Genomic DNA, 15,160 nt, shown 5'->3' with positions numbered 1-15,160 from the left:
CTGAGGAAAGGCTTTAGCTGCTCAACCTTTCATGGCTAAGCTAAGCAAGATTGGTGGCATCAACCAACTCTCTCGCTCTTTGGTTACCTAGCAACAACCTGTCGAGTAACTTGCACAGCAGCAGTTTCATGTTTCGCCACTGTGCCTCGTAACTGCTTAAATAAAAAGGCAGAGTGAAAACTTTGGATAAAACAGTAAAGGTCATGTCCTCGGTTTTAGCTTTTTGTTTTAAACGTATTAAATACTGCTAATCAATAATTATCAACATGACCTGATATGAATCCCATATATGGTGATACAGTTTTTCAGCCATATCACTGGTTTACCATCAGAGGTCATTCTTCTTTATTCTGATTGGTTTTATTTTAGTTTCAGGTATGTGTGCATGTTCGTTTCTGTAAACATTAAAATATCCAGGCTGAAAACAGCCTGGATGTGCTTCTGTTACGGAAAACAGAAGCACAAAGCATTTATCTCACCTTTTTTTTAATTGTACAAAAACAGTAAAGTGACTGAAGGGGGACAGAACCTCGCTGAACATAAAACAGCAAACTCTGTTTGAATAAATTCTCTCCAGCCCCAGCAGAGGATCCATTAAAGTGAGACCAGAGGTGGTAGTTCCTATTTGGAGCTGGTTCCAGGGCGGGCAGCGGCGGGCTTTGCTTTCCCCTCAGCACCTTTAACCACAGCCAGGGGCTTGTGGAGGGAGGAGCTGGCCTTCTGGGTCACTTCCTGCTCAATCTTGTTCCTGATGGCAACCTCCAGGCCCTTCAGGAAACGGCAACGTTGAAATGAATGTTTAAGAAACCTCAGTGAGATCAAAATGTTCACACTGAAGAATGTTCTCACCTTCTTTAGCTTCTGTTGTTGAACTACTTGAGCCTTCTTAGGTGCAATAATCCTCCCTTTAGAAGAAATAGAAGGATGTAGGTGAACATCGTTATGTTGAATTACTGTTTGCTTTTCAATATAAGAGGGTAACATCCTACAAATCTTTACCACTAAGCTAATAAAGAGTAACATCAACTGTGGAAACGGTTTAAAACAAATACATGTCACAGAGACTGTTACATTCACTACAAGACAACGTGTTTGGTCACATGTTTAGTTCATATCCGGCTGTTTTTCACTTCACAGACATAAAATACTAGAATTATTGACACAACAGTCATACCTCCTTTCTTCGGTCCTTTTTGTTTGTTTTGTTGGTGTTTCTTGGACCCTCCAGGACGCTGAGCCTTAAATTTCTTTGAGCCTTGAGCCATTTTCTACCGAGTAAGAACACAAACTCCTTCTTCGTGTCACAGCTCGGCGCTTTACGTCCGTCTTTGTTCGGTTACTGCCCCCTGCTGGCGTCACACAGGAGATGTTCAAATCCCAGGGTTTACAGTTTTCTGCGCTTTTCTCGAAAAAAGTAACTGTGGGATGATGTATTAAATTTTTTTATTTAAATTATAATTTTTTTAAATTATATGTATACAGAAATGTTAAAGCCCAACCAATCATCGGGATGAATGCTGTCTGATGAACAGTGAACTGAACGGGTGAGAAACACACTGAAAGGTACAGTAGTTGGCACATCATTGGCTTATTTCTTCCATTTTTGCTTTTTGTCACCCTTAAATGTTTCAGATTAAACAAATTTTATTATCAGACAAATACAACCAGAGTAAGAGCTCTCTGATCTCAGAAATTATGATTCAACAACAGAGAAAATCTGCATCAATAGTTTGAAGGTAAACACCACTATGAGAACAAAGACACACTTACCAACATCTGTTTGTTTCATTTAGTACCTTAGCATGAATATTGTAAATCTGCACTACACAACTTGACTTTTTAAACTGAAAACCAGTCACTAAAGGATTTGTAAAGAAACCAAAGGTAAAACTACACATATTAGCAGTTACTTTTTCCACTTAAATGTTAATATTTCAGTTGAATGGTTGGAGCAACGTCTTTTAAACTGTAACATAGAGTATCTTGCAGAAGTATTCATAACTCTAGACATTTCCTTTACATTACAACCACAAAGTTCAATGTATTTTATTGTGATTTATTTAAAATGCTGACAAAGTGGTGCATAACTTTAATGTAGAAGGAAACTGACAAATTGTTTTAAACTTTTTTTGAGTTTGGCATGCACATACATGTATACAGTCATTCTGGTCCCCGTTTGTGAATTTAGTTTTGACTGTCTGACAAAAAGACAACAAGGAAAATATGCCATTTCACTGTGGTTTTATTCTTTTTCTGTATTGATGTGAAAGAGAAATTTCTTCATTCATGACAGCCTTATATTCATATACGTATATATATATATTTATATATAAAAAAGAAGAATCCAATTTGGAACCATTTCCACGTTACAAACGTAAACAGAGATCAAGTGATTATCAATAACAATGAAAAACTAGCACTTAAAGAGGCCATCTGAACAACACTCCATGTATTTTAATTCCTTTTTTCATAACACAAGAGCAGCTACTTTAAATCAGTGAAGTCAACGTGGAAACTCTGGATTTTTGGCACCAGAACATCTTAGTGTATCTATCAAACACTGCAGTGTACTGACGCAGCTTCAGGACATGTTTAAAAAAAGAAAAAAAAAAAAGCTAGCCTACAGTGCAGTTGAATCAGAATCTAGCCACAAAATTAACACTTCACTTTGGGATAAAGATCCGATAAAACTTCCAGTCCAGGTTTGTTTTCTTCAAATCGGCTCGCTCTGCTGCAGCCTGGTGCTTGAGAGGTAGTGCGTTTGACTGAGGAAGCCTCCCCAGCATGGCGCTCTGATGGCCTGCTCACAAAGAGTCACAATGAGAACCAGGAAATGAAAACGGAACACAGTGAGACGGGTATAATTATCGTGGACAGACGGAGAGACCGTGTACCGCTTAAAAAGAAAAAGACAGGGCTTTGTTTGTGACGGATCTAATGGCCTCATAGCTGCTACATACGTGTGGAGCATTGTCATAGAAACGCCCCAGGAAACGTGTCTTGAACAGAAAACAAGCATTTGCTTTAAAGTTTCCTACGCTCACATGTAACCCATCTCTATGTGTGAGGTTTAATGGGAGAGAAAAACGCAGTGAGGCAACTTTACAGTTTTCTAATAACATATACTCAATCAGGTGATACATACAGTGATTAACAATGGATTATTTTCTTCATCATCTTTTTTTTTTGGGATAAAAACGGTGAATTAAAGTTGCAAGTTAATATGAGAACAGCAAAAATGTACAAGATTAGGGTTATGGTCTAGAGGTCCCCCTCCATTTAATTTTTTTAAAAAATGATGTAATGTTCACATGTAGTCAAAACTTTTTCCAGTTGTGTGTGGTGAAACAGCAACAGGCTGATTGTCTAAAGTATGTTGTGTTAATCATTAATGAAGCCATTGATACTGGTCTTCCTGTAGCGTTACAGTGGGCTGGTTTTCAATAAAAAAAAGTCTAGCAAAACAACTTCTAGCAAACTTAGAGGAAGTTATTTGTTCTTTTTTTTTGTTGAAAGGAAAAGCCTACTTAGATACCTGAAATTATGTTGGGCATAAAAAGTAAAAGCTTCTGCTTGTTGAAAGCAACTTTCTCACAGCCTCTTTCAGATATGTTGAGATCTTAAGGGAAAATATATCTAATAATTGCTCTGACATGATTTGCAATGTTCAAATCATTTGCAAAAGTAAAAGCAAGAAACAAGTGAACCCATGCTTTTCCTTTTAGCAATCGATTAGACAAAGGTAGCACAAGCTGTTAAAATAAAAGCTACACTTCGTAGTGTTTGATCTCTCATATATATATATATATATATATATATATATATATATATATACATATAGCATTTCCCCCTCTTCTATAAACTACATCACAGTGGCACACATGGAGACAAATGCTCAGAAAATTAACCAAATGGTTTATATGTAACCTTTCTGAAGACTCAAAATGGCTGACAGGCATTAAGTGATAGATTTTATTTATCCTCATTTCATCCTCCCTGATTTTGATGCATTAAAACTGATTATATGCACACAAAAAACCTCCAATTACAAATACAGCCTACCAGAAAAATGTTTCATTCCTGCAGTGTTTTATATGCGTGGAGACGATACTGAATTTGAAATTGAAGCCGACCCCGAATTTCCTAATTTTCCCAAGACTTTCCCCACTTTGTTGGATTTTTATGACCTTTGAGCACAAGTCATCTGAAACTCTTGACCTCTTTGTCGACACCAAGCAGCTTTATGGGGGAGGTAGGAACTGCAGCACTAGCTGAACGCGTCAAAGGATTTCTCAGCACCCGAATCACTCTTGAAGTGGGGAAAACTTGCAACTACTTCTGAATAACCGTTAAAAATATTCACGTATGCACATCAGGTAAGTTGTTGGGTTCAGAGATCTTTAGGTGTCATGATAAGGTAAACACAGTAAATTAGCTCAAAATTGACTAATGTCAGCAAATATTATGCACTCACTGTATTGCCAAATATAAAATTAGAAAATTTGGAAATATATCTTTACCACATCTCTCTAACTTTTCTATATGATATCAGTGCTACCTGATCTTAAGTTGTCGAAAATATGCCAAGTCTAAACATATCGTACAATAACTATGGAGAAGATCATCTTCTTAATGCTTCGCACCATCAGGTTTAGAACTATACATGACTTCAAAATAAAACATCAGTTAAATTTAAGCGGAGGGTTGAATCCAAACAGCTGAAGCACATTCTGAAGTGAACAAGAAAGGCAAGAAGTGACAGAGTCTGAAGCCCGCCTACTGAAACGTGTCTGGCGGAAAGAGAGAGAGAGGCTTTACATTCAGACTGCAGATGGTGTTTCTGTGTTGGTTGCAATGTTTTGTTTTGTTTTTTTACAAACATTGCAAAAGAAAAACAAAACAAAAATAAGGAAAAGTTTTAAGGAAAGTTCAGATCCACATAAAGACAGAGGCGTCTACCACTCACACCTGTTTTTTGTCCTCCATCGGCTCTACAGTCTGTTTGGCCAAATTAGTGAAAATGTATTAAAGCAGAGATCAGACTCCTGTATTAAAGGAACAGAAGGTAACATGTATTTTCCATTAAACTGCATTCAAATTTAATCTCGATTGATCATGTTTGTTAGTAATTTGTAAATGCAACATTAGCTTATTGATGCACTAATTAATTTGCCACAATCGGACTATTTTTCTCTGCTCGACGGCTCAAACACCCGGAAAAAAAACCCCCAACTTGTTTCAACACTTCATTAAATCGAACAAAGTATATTTTTTTTGTATTTACTTAACCCATCAGCTGTAGAGGAAATTGCTACATGTTAGCTCCAGAGTGTGTTTTTATTTCAAATGATCCATTACAACTTGTTTGGTGACTCAAAATGTTATTTTCAGTCGACTTGCATTCAGACAGTTGTGGGTTTGATTCCAGTCGATGCGTGTATGGACTGGGCACCTAAACCCCAGATTTCCTGTGGATCTGCCCATTAGGCATCCGTTTATTAGAATCTCTCACCATTTTCGGTTTATAGATGCAAACAAAAAGAACATCCATTCACAGAAGTTCTTTTTTTAGACTTAAATCAGACAAAAGGTTAGGGAATATCAGCTTTGGCGAATAAATGCTGGTAATTGCTTCAATTTTAATTGGATTAAAATCTACGCTATCTGAAAATGCAAACTTTTCATAGGTTTTTCTATTTTTATAGTCTTTAGAAAATAATTTTAAAAAAGAACCAGTAAGAACTGGAATTGGCAGGTCAGACCTTAATGAACTGAAGAAAATGACTAATCTGTCCATCTTTACTAATACTAGAACGTTGCATTAAAAAAAGTCTTTAATGACAAAGAGTAACAGAGAAATGGCATTAAAGTACAAAACTATGCTGAAAGACAGAAACCAGTGAACAAGATTAAAATTAAAGCCACAGGTGGCTGTTTTCTCTCTTTTTGCTACCAAGTAAAAAAAACTGACTGCACATAATTCACGAGTAATAAACGAATAATATTTGACGAGAAGTCGCAGGTGAGGTGGTGGTGAACCAAAACCTCCATTTTAGAGTGAACTATTCCTTTAAAAAGTTAGGATTATATAAAAAAAGCCCAAGTCTCAGAGTGTTTTTCTCTAGAGTAGAGCCGTCCGTCAGGACAGGTGTGTGTGTTTATAGGTATTATGCAAGTATACATGTGTGATATAATACAGTGCAGTCGGTGAGATGAAGACATGAAGTGAGGTATAAATACATGCCATGTCCTGAAAAAAGCTTCAGCCAATTGGTTCAAATATTTAAACGCACTGGTTAAAAAAAAAGAAAGAAAGAAAAATGATTTTACCAAGAAAGGCTGTGTATAAACATCTACGATCTTTAATTTCAATTAGTTATAGTGAAAAAATTCTACACTGAATAACTGAAATTAAATGTTAATATAACATTTTAAGTGGCAAATTTGATTTTAAGTAACCATATTTTTGGTTAAAATAGCAGTACCTTTTTTTTCTTACTAGCAGAGGTTAGTTTTCTACATATTTACACTACCGGCAGGGAATAGATATTTACAAGTAGGTAGCAGCATTCTGGAAATCACGACTGATATGTTATGAGAAAAGTCATGTCCTCCTTGTTTTATTTTACTTCTTTCATTTGCCTCAGCTATGACTCTAGAAGCTTATTTTGCCAAATTGAATTAGTCCAGCTGAGCTCTGTTGGCTGCAGAAGCAGAAGTTTCAAAAAATCTTAAAAAGGAAGAAAAGAAAAAAACAAAACAGAAAATGAATTGTGGAATAAATGAGACGTGAAGATGACAGAAAAAGGATTCGAAAGTAAGAAGACTGCACACGTCTTCTCAACTCCCTGCAGTGAAAAAAATCCCGCCTTTTTTTTTTTTGTTTCCGTTTTTGTTTGCGGTTGGCAAAGAGACTAAATATTTTCAGACAGTGCACCACTGACACGTTACAGTGACTGTGCATCGATTAAAACCAAAGTAAAACCACAAATTGTGCACCCTCCGTGAAGACAAGAGTGTTTTCTAGAAGAGCGTGACGTGAATGTGCAGTGGTGCACCGGAGCCAGCAGGGGGCGCTGGGAGGTCGCTTTAGAGAGCGGTGAGGCGGCCAGTGAGCGCTGCCTGGAGCTCGGATGGGAGGAAGACCCCCAGCTCGGTGATGATGCCTCCTGTGATGAGCTGGTGAGGCGTCACGTCAAACGCCGGGTTCCACACCTCGATACCTGCAGTCAGGAAATGGTGGTTGTTATTTTGATGTTTTTAAATGGAGCATACAATTAAAACCCCTTTAGGTTAACTTAGATGTCTGCTCTTAGGCATTGCCAGTCTTTCCTGCACTCAGTAACTGTTCGAGTTCCTTCGTTTGGGATCGTTTACAGGAACGTTGTTCTGAGATTTAGGGACTGGCTAACTTCCGCCTGTAGTCCTTTAAGACAGGTGAAACAAAAAACGTAAATCGGAGAAACCCCTCAAATGTCGAGCGGTTTCAACTTGTGTTCTCATCCGAAGCCACGCGACATTGCAGTTTTCTGGTCGATCGCCAATTATCGATCTTTTAAAAGTCTGACCAGTCATTACAATTTTGACCAATACCATTCTTTTTGGAGTATGAAAAGTTGCTAAGTTGGCAACAGTGGGATTGTAGTAGCTACACAACTGCTGATTATTCTTAAGAAAAAAAAAATAAACAGAGAACGCCCTTAGGTAAAGGTTCCAAAAACGTGGCAAGAAAACCTGAAAGTTTTCAAAGTATAAAAAAATGAATCAAAACTATAAGATAATTAAAATAAAAATAGGCTTGACAAGTTCCTCTAAAACTGAAACAGCATTGATATTTATGGATTATAATATACTGCATAGGGACAGATTTAAACCAAAGTGTATTTATTTTCCACCCATTAGATGATTTCCAATGTCTGCAGGTTGACAGTGCATGCACCGCTAATACTACAAATCCCAGAATGCTCTGCTGGTGTGTAGACCACAAGACCGCCGTCCCCTCTGTTGACATAAAACAGCGGTACACAACATAGCTGTATTAATGTTAGAAGTTTTTCAGCTATAATTCTTCTATTCTATGTAAAAACAACTAGATCACATTATGTCTTTCTAAATATTTGTGTGAAAACAGAAGCAACATGATATTGTTTAATGCAATCAGATACTGACCAATGGCTGACAAGAACTGCATTCAAGTCAAAGCGCCAAATGATTATAATGAAATAATTTTAAAACTGTAATTGTAACACGACTGTCAGAAAAGCTAAAGAGCTCAGAAATGAAGAAGCACCAGTCTGTCACTCACAGTCTGTTGTCCTTATTGGTGCATTACCGTGATGTCAGTGAAGCATAATGAGAAAGTAATAAATTGAATCGTTTGTCCTCAGTTCACCTAAAGAAAAGAAAAAAAAACAAACACATTCCCCTCACACAGACTTTGCCTCTAAGGACCTCGTTAATGCTCAACCTAATCAAAGCGTTTGCTTTGTCTGCAACTCGGCACAAAAATGCCCCAGTCTCGACTCAAATGTGGAGACGTTTCAAAGTCTGAGACATCAGCATGAAAAGACTGAGCTCAAGCTTATCCCAGACTAAATGCAGTTTGTGAATGTTGGTTCTTTTAGCTTTTAAGGCCAAACTTCCTGAGAACAGCATTTCAGGTGCTTCGTTTGATGTTTTCAATTCAGTTCAAGAGCCACAGGTCCGGATGAGCCTGAAATTAAAGTTTTTCATACAGACAAAGGAGAGATAAAACTGGCCTGTTTTACATTTTTGATTGAGTGTGCACTCAGTCAGCAAGTCAATATCCTGCAGTTTGATGGCTAAAGTGCTTTTTTGCTAAAAAAGTTGAACAAATCAAAGAAAGAATGTCCAACTGATGAATCAATGTGGAAACTGCTGCCTTCGTTAAGAATCAGATTTTATCCTTTAAGAAGCAACTTTTCTTTTTCAGTATTGTTTCCCTTCATGGTTTTCCATACATACCGACATAAAAGCAAATTCCTTCGTTTTGTCAGGACTGTGGAGAAACTTTATATTTAACCAGGGTTTCTTCAGGTGTCACCAACTCAAATGTCAGACTTTTTAAGACATTTTAAATGCCATTACGAATGGAATTTCAGACCTGCATCTCCACAGAAATGTACCAACTTCGTCCAGCCAACTGGCGATACATTTGCACTTAAACATGATGGAAGCGAAAGACTCCAGCTAGCTAGCTTTCAATAGCTTCAACCGTCTCCAGTAACAAATGCAGTGAAGATGTCAGAGTTTTCTGACAGAAAAAGTCCTGCGACATCCTGTTAACTGACTTTCCCTTTCCCGTATAAGTTGAGACGTTCATGTTTCCTACCAGGCGCCGCGATGGGGACTCCGTTTATACTGGTGAGCTCCTCAGGGGGCCGCACTTCGATGATGATGTCCCGCCCGCTCTCGAGGCTCAGGTCGCACGACGTGCTGGGTGCGGCCACGTAGAAAGGGATCCCATGGTGCTTTGCGGCGATGGCCAGTTGGTACGTGCCCACCTTGTTGGCTGTGTCGCCGTTAGCGACGACTCGGTCAGCACCCACCACCACAGCTGAGGGGGACGGGGGGAAGAGGAGGACAAAAAGGTTGATGGGACGTCATGGGATGAAAGACGGCGTCCTCAAGAGTCCTACCTGTGATGTCCATTTCCCTCATGGTGAGGGCCGCCATGCTGTCCGTGATGAGCGTGGCAGGGATGCCCTCTGCGACCGCCTCGTATGCCGTCAGCCTGGAGCCCTGGTTGTACGGCCTCGTCTCGGTGCAGTACACGCGCTTCAGCCGGCCCAGACCGTGGAGGCTCCTCACCACGCCTGCACACAGAACCGCCGTTAAGAGACGGAAACACCCACAGTCTTCCTTCCTGTCGGATCCGAAGCTCCTCTCTCACCGAGCGCCGTCCCGTATCCGGCCGTGGCCAGCGACCCGGTGTTGCAGTGCGTGAGGACGGTGACAGAGTCCCTCGGGACGCCAGACAGGATGTGCTGGGCTCCATAGTTACCGATCTTCCTGTTGTCGTTGACGTCACGCTCCAACATGTCTTCGATCCATGAAATGACACTGCAGGGTGAAAGTATGACCGACGTCGTTTTACAGCTAAACTATTATAATAATTTATCCAGTCTTTTATTGAAAAGTCGACTTTGCTCCGTCCAATAAAAGTGTTTTGAAAGAAAGTTAGCCAAATCCTGTTTTAATAAGAGAATAAATGTGTCCAACCGAGTCTAAAAGGAATTGAAAACTAGAGTCTGCTCTTTTAATACAGCAAATGTGCAACATTTTTTTCAAGTTTTGGATCTATGATAAATAACATCCCTTTCCTACAAAAACAAAACGAACACTTAACTAGACTTTCCTGCCCTCACAAAAACCTTAAAACTGCTTCAGTGTGGCTCTCAACGACACAATTACAAGGGATTCATCAGACAAAAATGCATCTGTAAAATAATTGGAATGGATTTACCAGCAAATGAACGGAGAAAGAGTGATTTTTATTTTTCTAACTAAAGCAAATCTGATGTGCTGATGTCTACAAATAATCTGCAGCTGACATTTCCTGTGGCAATTACAAATTTGTTTTTGTGGCAAGTGGAATGCTCACAGCTACCAATTTGAGATCTAAGAAAAAAGAAAATTAATCTGATAACATTAACAGGTTCCTTTTTTTTTTCAGACCCACACCTGGAGCTGGTGCTGAATGAGTGAGTGTGTCAAAGCAGTAGCTACTCCAGGAGAATCCAGGAAGGTGAAAGCTGGTGTTGAATAATTTCACACTAAAGTTCAATTCTGCTGGTTTCACGCAAACGTGTGCGACGTGATTTCAGGTTTTATTTTTGCAGATTTTCAGTTTCCTGAAGGGCTTTTCTGTTCAAGTGTTAAGTAGAGATGGGTGATAAACCGATTTCAGTTAAATTCAAAAATACTTTTATCATACCAAAGGGAAATTAAATATAATTACTAAACCAATTCATCAAATTTTTATTTCTTTAAGATCTAATTTTTGGAAAATCTGGATTTTTTCTTCACTAATGCCCTCCTTGTGTTTCCACAGTTCAGAATGACGTCGGCTCGCCAAGGCTGCCATCTTGTTGGACAAGCTTCCATTTATTTGGATTTTGAGTGAAGCTCAACTCTGCAGCAGAGTATGAGGGTAGATATCGGGTTATTCGCAGACCACCTAATTTTAGAACAGGTCCTAATATATCGCCACAGAAAACAATCAGCAGTAGAACAGGGAATCGACGTAAAGCACCAGGTTCCCGCGTGAGAAAGCGCGTGACAACGGACTCGTACAGGACGTCTACCAGCCGGCCCACCTTTCCCTGAGCTGCTCCGAGTTCTTCTCCATGCTCTCGTTCTCGGCGAACTCCATCAGCTCGCGGGCGGCTCGGCCCATGTTGACGGCGGTGGGCCTGGCTGAAGTGAGGTGACACAGAGACTCCCTGATGAAGGTTACGGGGTCGTCGCCCCCGGCGCCCGCCCGCAGCTCCACGGCCAGGCTGAGGCAGCCCACGATGGCGATGGCTGGAGCTCCGCGCACCTGGACAGGGGGGGAGAGATCGGTCGTCACGCCGAGCCTGAGAGATTTATCTACGTGTTGGTCAGAGCGGTGGCGATCAGAAAATCTGTCATTACCGTTTTGAAGCTACAGTTAGCATGTCTGTAGAGCAGCAGAATGCAGGCTAGCCAAGCAGCAGAGAGGTCGACTGATAAAAGCTAAAATCGGCTCCCAGTTTTACTCCAATAATGTAAAAAAACCCAAAAAAAACCAAGGTTGACATCCTGCACAATAAGCATTTAAAACTTTGTTTAGTGGGTTTTTAATCCTCAAGCTTTTTTTTTTTTTTTTTGCTTAAGTCAGAGCAGCAAAAACAACAAATTTAATCAATAACACTGTTATACATTTTAAATGACCAGAACAAGCAATGCAAATAACATCCGAGCAATCAGATCATTTTATACAGTTTTGTTTTCAGTCATGTTAAGACTGTGATAATGTGGCATTTTTAGTTCAGGTTACCAACCCAGTGAAACAGAATTAAATTTGGGGTCTTTCCAATTACTATTCATGTGGGCAGTTCATCTAACACCCCTTTATATCAGCATATTCAAAGGTTAAGCCATCATTTATTTAACATTACGTAGACAAATGATGAACATAGTAGATAATTTTGGCAGTTTAGGAGACTACACTAGGTAGAAAAGGTGACGTTAGACATCTCAATAAATTAGCGCATACACAAGAAGTTAACTAACTTTAGTTATTCAACTCAAAAAGCAGAAACTGTATAGATTCACTACTCACAGGATGATATATTGCAAGGTTTTATTTCAAGTAGTTTGGACGATTGTGGCTTATAGCGAATTAATATCCAAAATTCAATGTAGATAATATAAGAACAATAAAACAGTTTTTTTATTTTTAATACCTAAATTTCAGGATCACTGAGAAAGTAGGTCCGTGTACCAAACCGCCAGACTCTGGGAGCTAAATTTAAAATTAAATATAAGATATACTCTCCTCTGAAAAATTTAATTAGGCCACTGAGTCACAGTTTGGTCATTTCTCTCCTTAGCCATTTAGTAACGCAGTAGTTGTAGTTCATGTCCTGGATATGTCGAGGCTCTTTAAGATCCACAACTGGACTCCACACCTTGAGAAGCTCCCTCAAACATTAGAATGATCTTTACTCCATAACCCTCTCATAACTGTGGTTATTCCTATCGCTGGTGCACCTTTTTTCTTCCACTCAACTTTCCTTTAATACGTTTATATACAGCACGCCAAACATCCATGTTATAAATTTACTTTTGTGGCTTACTGTCCCTATTTAGGGTGTCAGTGACTGAATGTATAAGCAATACTGTGTGCATTACATCGTAATAATTTACTAGCACTGTTATATTTAAATAATCCGTCCCAATCATCAAAAACGACCAGAAATAAATCTTCACAAATATGTCACCCTCCGGATAATAAACTGATTTACTGACATAAACTCCTTGAAGGCATTCTGATTTATTAAAATGCACCTGTGTGAGATCACTTCTGGCTCCTATCACACTCCTCGGTTCCACCCACCCAGGATCAGCCCCACTACTCCCTGCTCGGTGTGTGTAGCTGGTGAGACAAAAGAGTGAATAACTGCTGCGCTTTAATTCAGAAAATCTCCAGGAACTTCTATGTGACGCATTTATGGTCACATTTTTATACATGCCGGGAATGCAAAAACGCAGAAATGGACTAGCTGGAGGTGTCATTGAATGCAGCACAGGAAAAAAAAAAATCCCTGGCAAAGGTCATTAATAATTCATCAATAATCTCTCCCAAAGAAAGGGAGAAGGGTGGCTTCAAAGCACTTGACAAACGCAAATAATAATAATAACAAAACTATGAACGGAGGACAGGTTTCGGTAGCCGGGGACGCTGCGGCTTCAGCTGGACGCACAACAACAACAATAAAATATGGTAGAGGCCGTCAGAGACACATGTGTGCGGCGGCGGGAGCACAAAAGAGCCGACACCAGCCACATGCAGGCACCGAGGCGAGCCTACCTTCATGGACTTGATGGCCTCGTAGGCGCCCTGCACGGAGCGGATGTCTTCATAGACGGTCTGGTGTGGCAGCAGCAGCTGGTTGAGGATCTGCAGAGACCCGGACCGGTAGCGGATCGCTTCCAGCGTCATGACCGAACAAATGAAGGAGGATGATAGTGGAGGAGGAGGAGGAGGAGGTGGTGAAGGAGGGGCTAGGGGGGTATACACGCTCTTATCACGTTCAGGTTCTTCCACACACACACACACATGCACACACACACACAGTCTCTCCGTGTCGGAACGAATCCACGCTGAAGTGACCGCGGCCTGGCGGAGGAAGAGTCCCGGGAGGCGCCGCAAGGAGAGGAGGAAGAGGAGTGCAGGGGTGGGGGAGGCAAGTGTAGCAAGACGGGGAGGAAGAGGATGAGACGGTGTTGCTACGAAAAAAAAAAAAAAAGCAGCAGAAGGTCTCCTCTAGCTGTTAAGAAGCAATTTAAAAAAAAAAGAGTTGACGGCAGGACTGGAACCCTCCACACACCGACAGGAACTGAAGGCGGACACGGAACCACGTGTTCAGCCGAGCAGGAAGACCTCAGCTCCGGATCCACGCCCACCAGAGTCCCGCTGGTTGTCCAATTTTATCAAGCTGCTCTTCTCCCGGCTGCACCATCCCCCCCTTTTGTCTGGGGAAATTTCACACTCACTCATGTTATTTGCATAACACCAAAGAACCAGCAGCACCCCCCATACAACAGCGGGCACAGCCTGATAAAATGAGTCTATTATTGGTTCAGATTTTATTGTTTTGGCCCACGGATTCTGTGCAAGATCATAAGAATATTACTTCCAATAATAAGGAATATCAGACCAACAAACCAGCATACGGTATGTTTTTTCCCTTGGATTTTAGGAAATGTAATCAAAACCAGCTGGTTTGGGCCAGTTATAAATAAAACTAAGTGTGCACAAGATCTGAATAGACATAAACTCCAGGCCCAAATTAAATTTTTTAATGCTTTAAAGTAAAAACACTCTTCTTGTCTGGCATTTTTGTCAGTGTATTCAAGACACAACTAGATATGAAAATAAATATAACCCCCCCCCCCATTTTGTCACTTTATAACCACCAAATTCATGTGGTTTTATGTAAAGTACACCAGGATTTAAAGGTGGAGGGAAAATGATGTTTTTCAGTTTATGTAAAGTTTGAAACATTTGATACAATCTCCTGTATATATAAAAAAGGATAAATCAAGCACTGATTGATTAAATGGGCAGTGAAGATCAGTTTTCAAGTGTGAAAAAGATACAAATACAAAAGATTATCCTATTGCAGAAAAGCCTGACTCTATGGAAGGAAACAATTTAATTTTTAAGCTATTTTTCTACTTACTCTTTACTTTCTACTTCACTGGTTTACATTAACTTTTGCATCTTTTGGACTAACGGTCACATTTTATAGTAAATACACTGCAAATTAACAGCAACAAGGTTTTTTTTTAATATCCATCTGGAAATTGACTATCCCTATAAGTTTATGAAGTTCGGTCTGAAAGTTTTACTGGAGCTCTTCAGATGCATCATATATTACCTAATACA

General features: G+C 39.9%; 2 protein-coding genes across 2 annotated transcripts; both read right to left on the bottom strand.

Moving 5' to 3' along the window:
* Nucleotides 1–469: 469 nt before the first annotated feature.
* Nucleotides 470–1,325, bottom strand: c5h19orf53 (chromosome 5 C19orf53 homolog). The gene is made up of 3 exons (XM_005805074.3): nucleotides 1,175–1,325; nucleotides 850–905; nucleotides 470–768 (listed from the first exon to the last, which is right to left on the bottom strand). Exons 1-3 carry the CDS (start codon nucleotides 1,263–1,265, stop codon nucleotides 622–624), a joined length of 294 nt encoding a protein of 97 aa, XP_005805131.1. The 5' UTR covers nucleotides 1,266–1,325; the 3' UTR covers nucleotides 470–621.
* An 899-nt stretch (nucleotides 1,326–2,224) lies between these two features.
* On the bottom strand, nucleotides 2,225–14,233 carry mri1 (methylthioribose-1-phosphate isomerase 1). Its single transcript, XM_005805075.2, has 6 exons — nucleotides 13,580–14,233; nucleotides 11,340–11,563; nucleotides 9,914–10,083; nucleotides 9,660–9,836; nucleotides 9,353–9,577; nucleotides 2,225–7,223 (listed from the first exon to the last, which is right to left on the bottom strand). The coding sequence occupies exons 1-6, from the start codon at nucleotides 13,709–13,711 to the stop codon at nucleotides 7,090–7,092; spliced, it is 1,062 nt and encodes a 353-aa protein (XP_005805132.1). The 5' UTR covers nucleotides 13,712–14,233; the 3' UTR covers nucleotides 2,225–7,089.
* Nucleotides 14,234–15,160: the final 927 nt, after the last annotated feature.

This window comes from Xiphophorus maculatus, chromosome 5 (genome assembly GCF_002775205.1).
Source record: "Xiphophorus maculatus strain JP 163 A chromosome 5, X_maculatus-5.0-male, whole genome shotgun sequence".
NCBI lineage: Eukaryota > Metazoa > Chordata > Actinopteri > Cyprinodontiformes > Poeciliidae > Xiphophorus > Xiphophorus maculatus.
The sequence above is the reverse complement of the archived record's forward strand: the minus strand, read 5'-3'. Positions and strand labels throughout refer to the sequence as shown.

Bases quoted from the DNA above. Each gene is read 5' to 3' on its own strand.
- c5h19orf53 (XM_005805074.3), bottom strand. From the start codon at position 1,265: ATGGCTCAAGGCTCAAAGAAATTTAAGGCTCAGCGTCCTGGAGGGTCC. The intron at 906-1,174 runs GTATGACTGTTG...TTTCTTCTAAAG, and splicing joins AAAAGGACCGAAGAAAGGAG to GGAGGATTATTGCACCTAAG. The intron at 769-849 runs GTGAGAACATTC...CGTTTCCTGAAG, and splicing joins AACAACAGAAGCTAAAGAAG to GGCCTGGAGGTTGCCATCAG.
- mri1 (XM_005805075.2), bottom strand. From the start codon at position 13,711: ATGACGCTGGAAGCGATCCGCTACCGGTCCGGGTCTCTGCAGATCCTC. The intron at 9,578-9,659 runs GTAGGACTCTTG...CGTCCCCCTCAG, and splicing joins GAGGGAAATGGACATCACAG to CTGTGGTGGTGGGTGCTGAC. The intron at 7,224-9,352 runs GTAGGAAACATG...TCCTGACTGCAG, and splicing joins AGTCCCCATCGCGGCGCCTG to GTATCGAGGTGTGGAACCCG.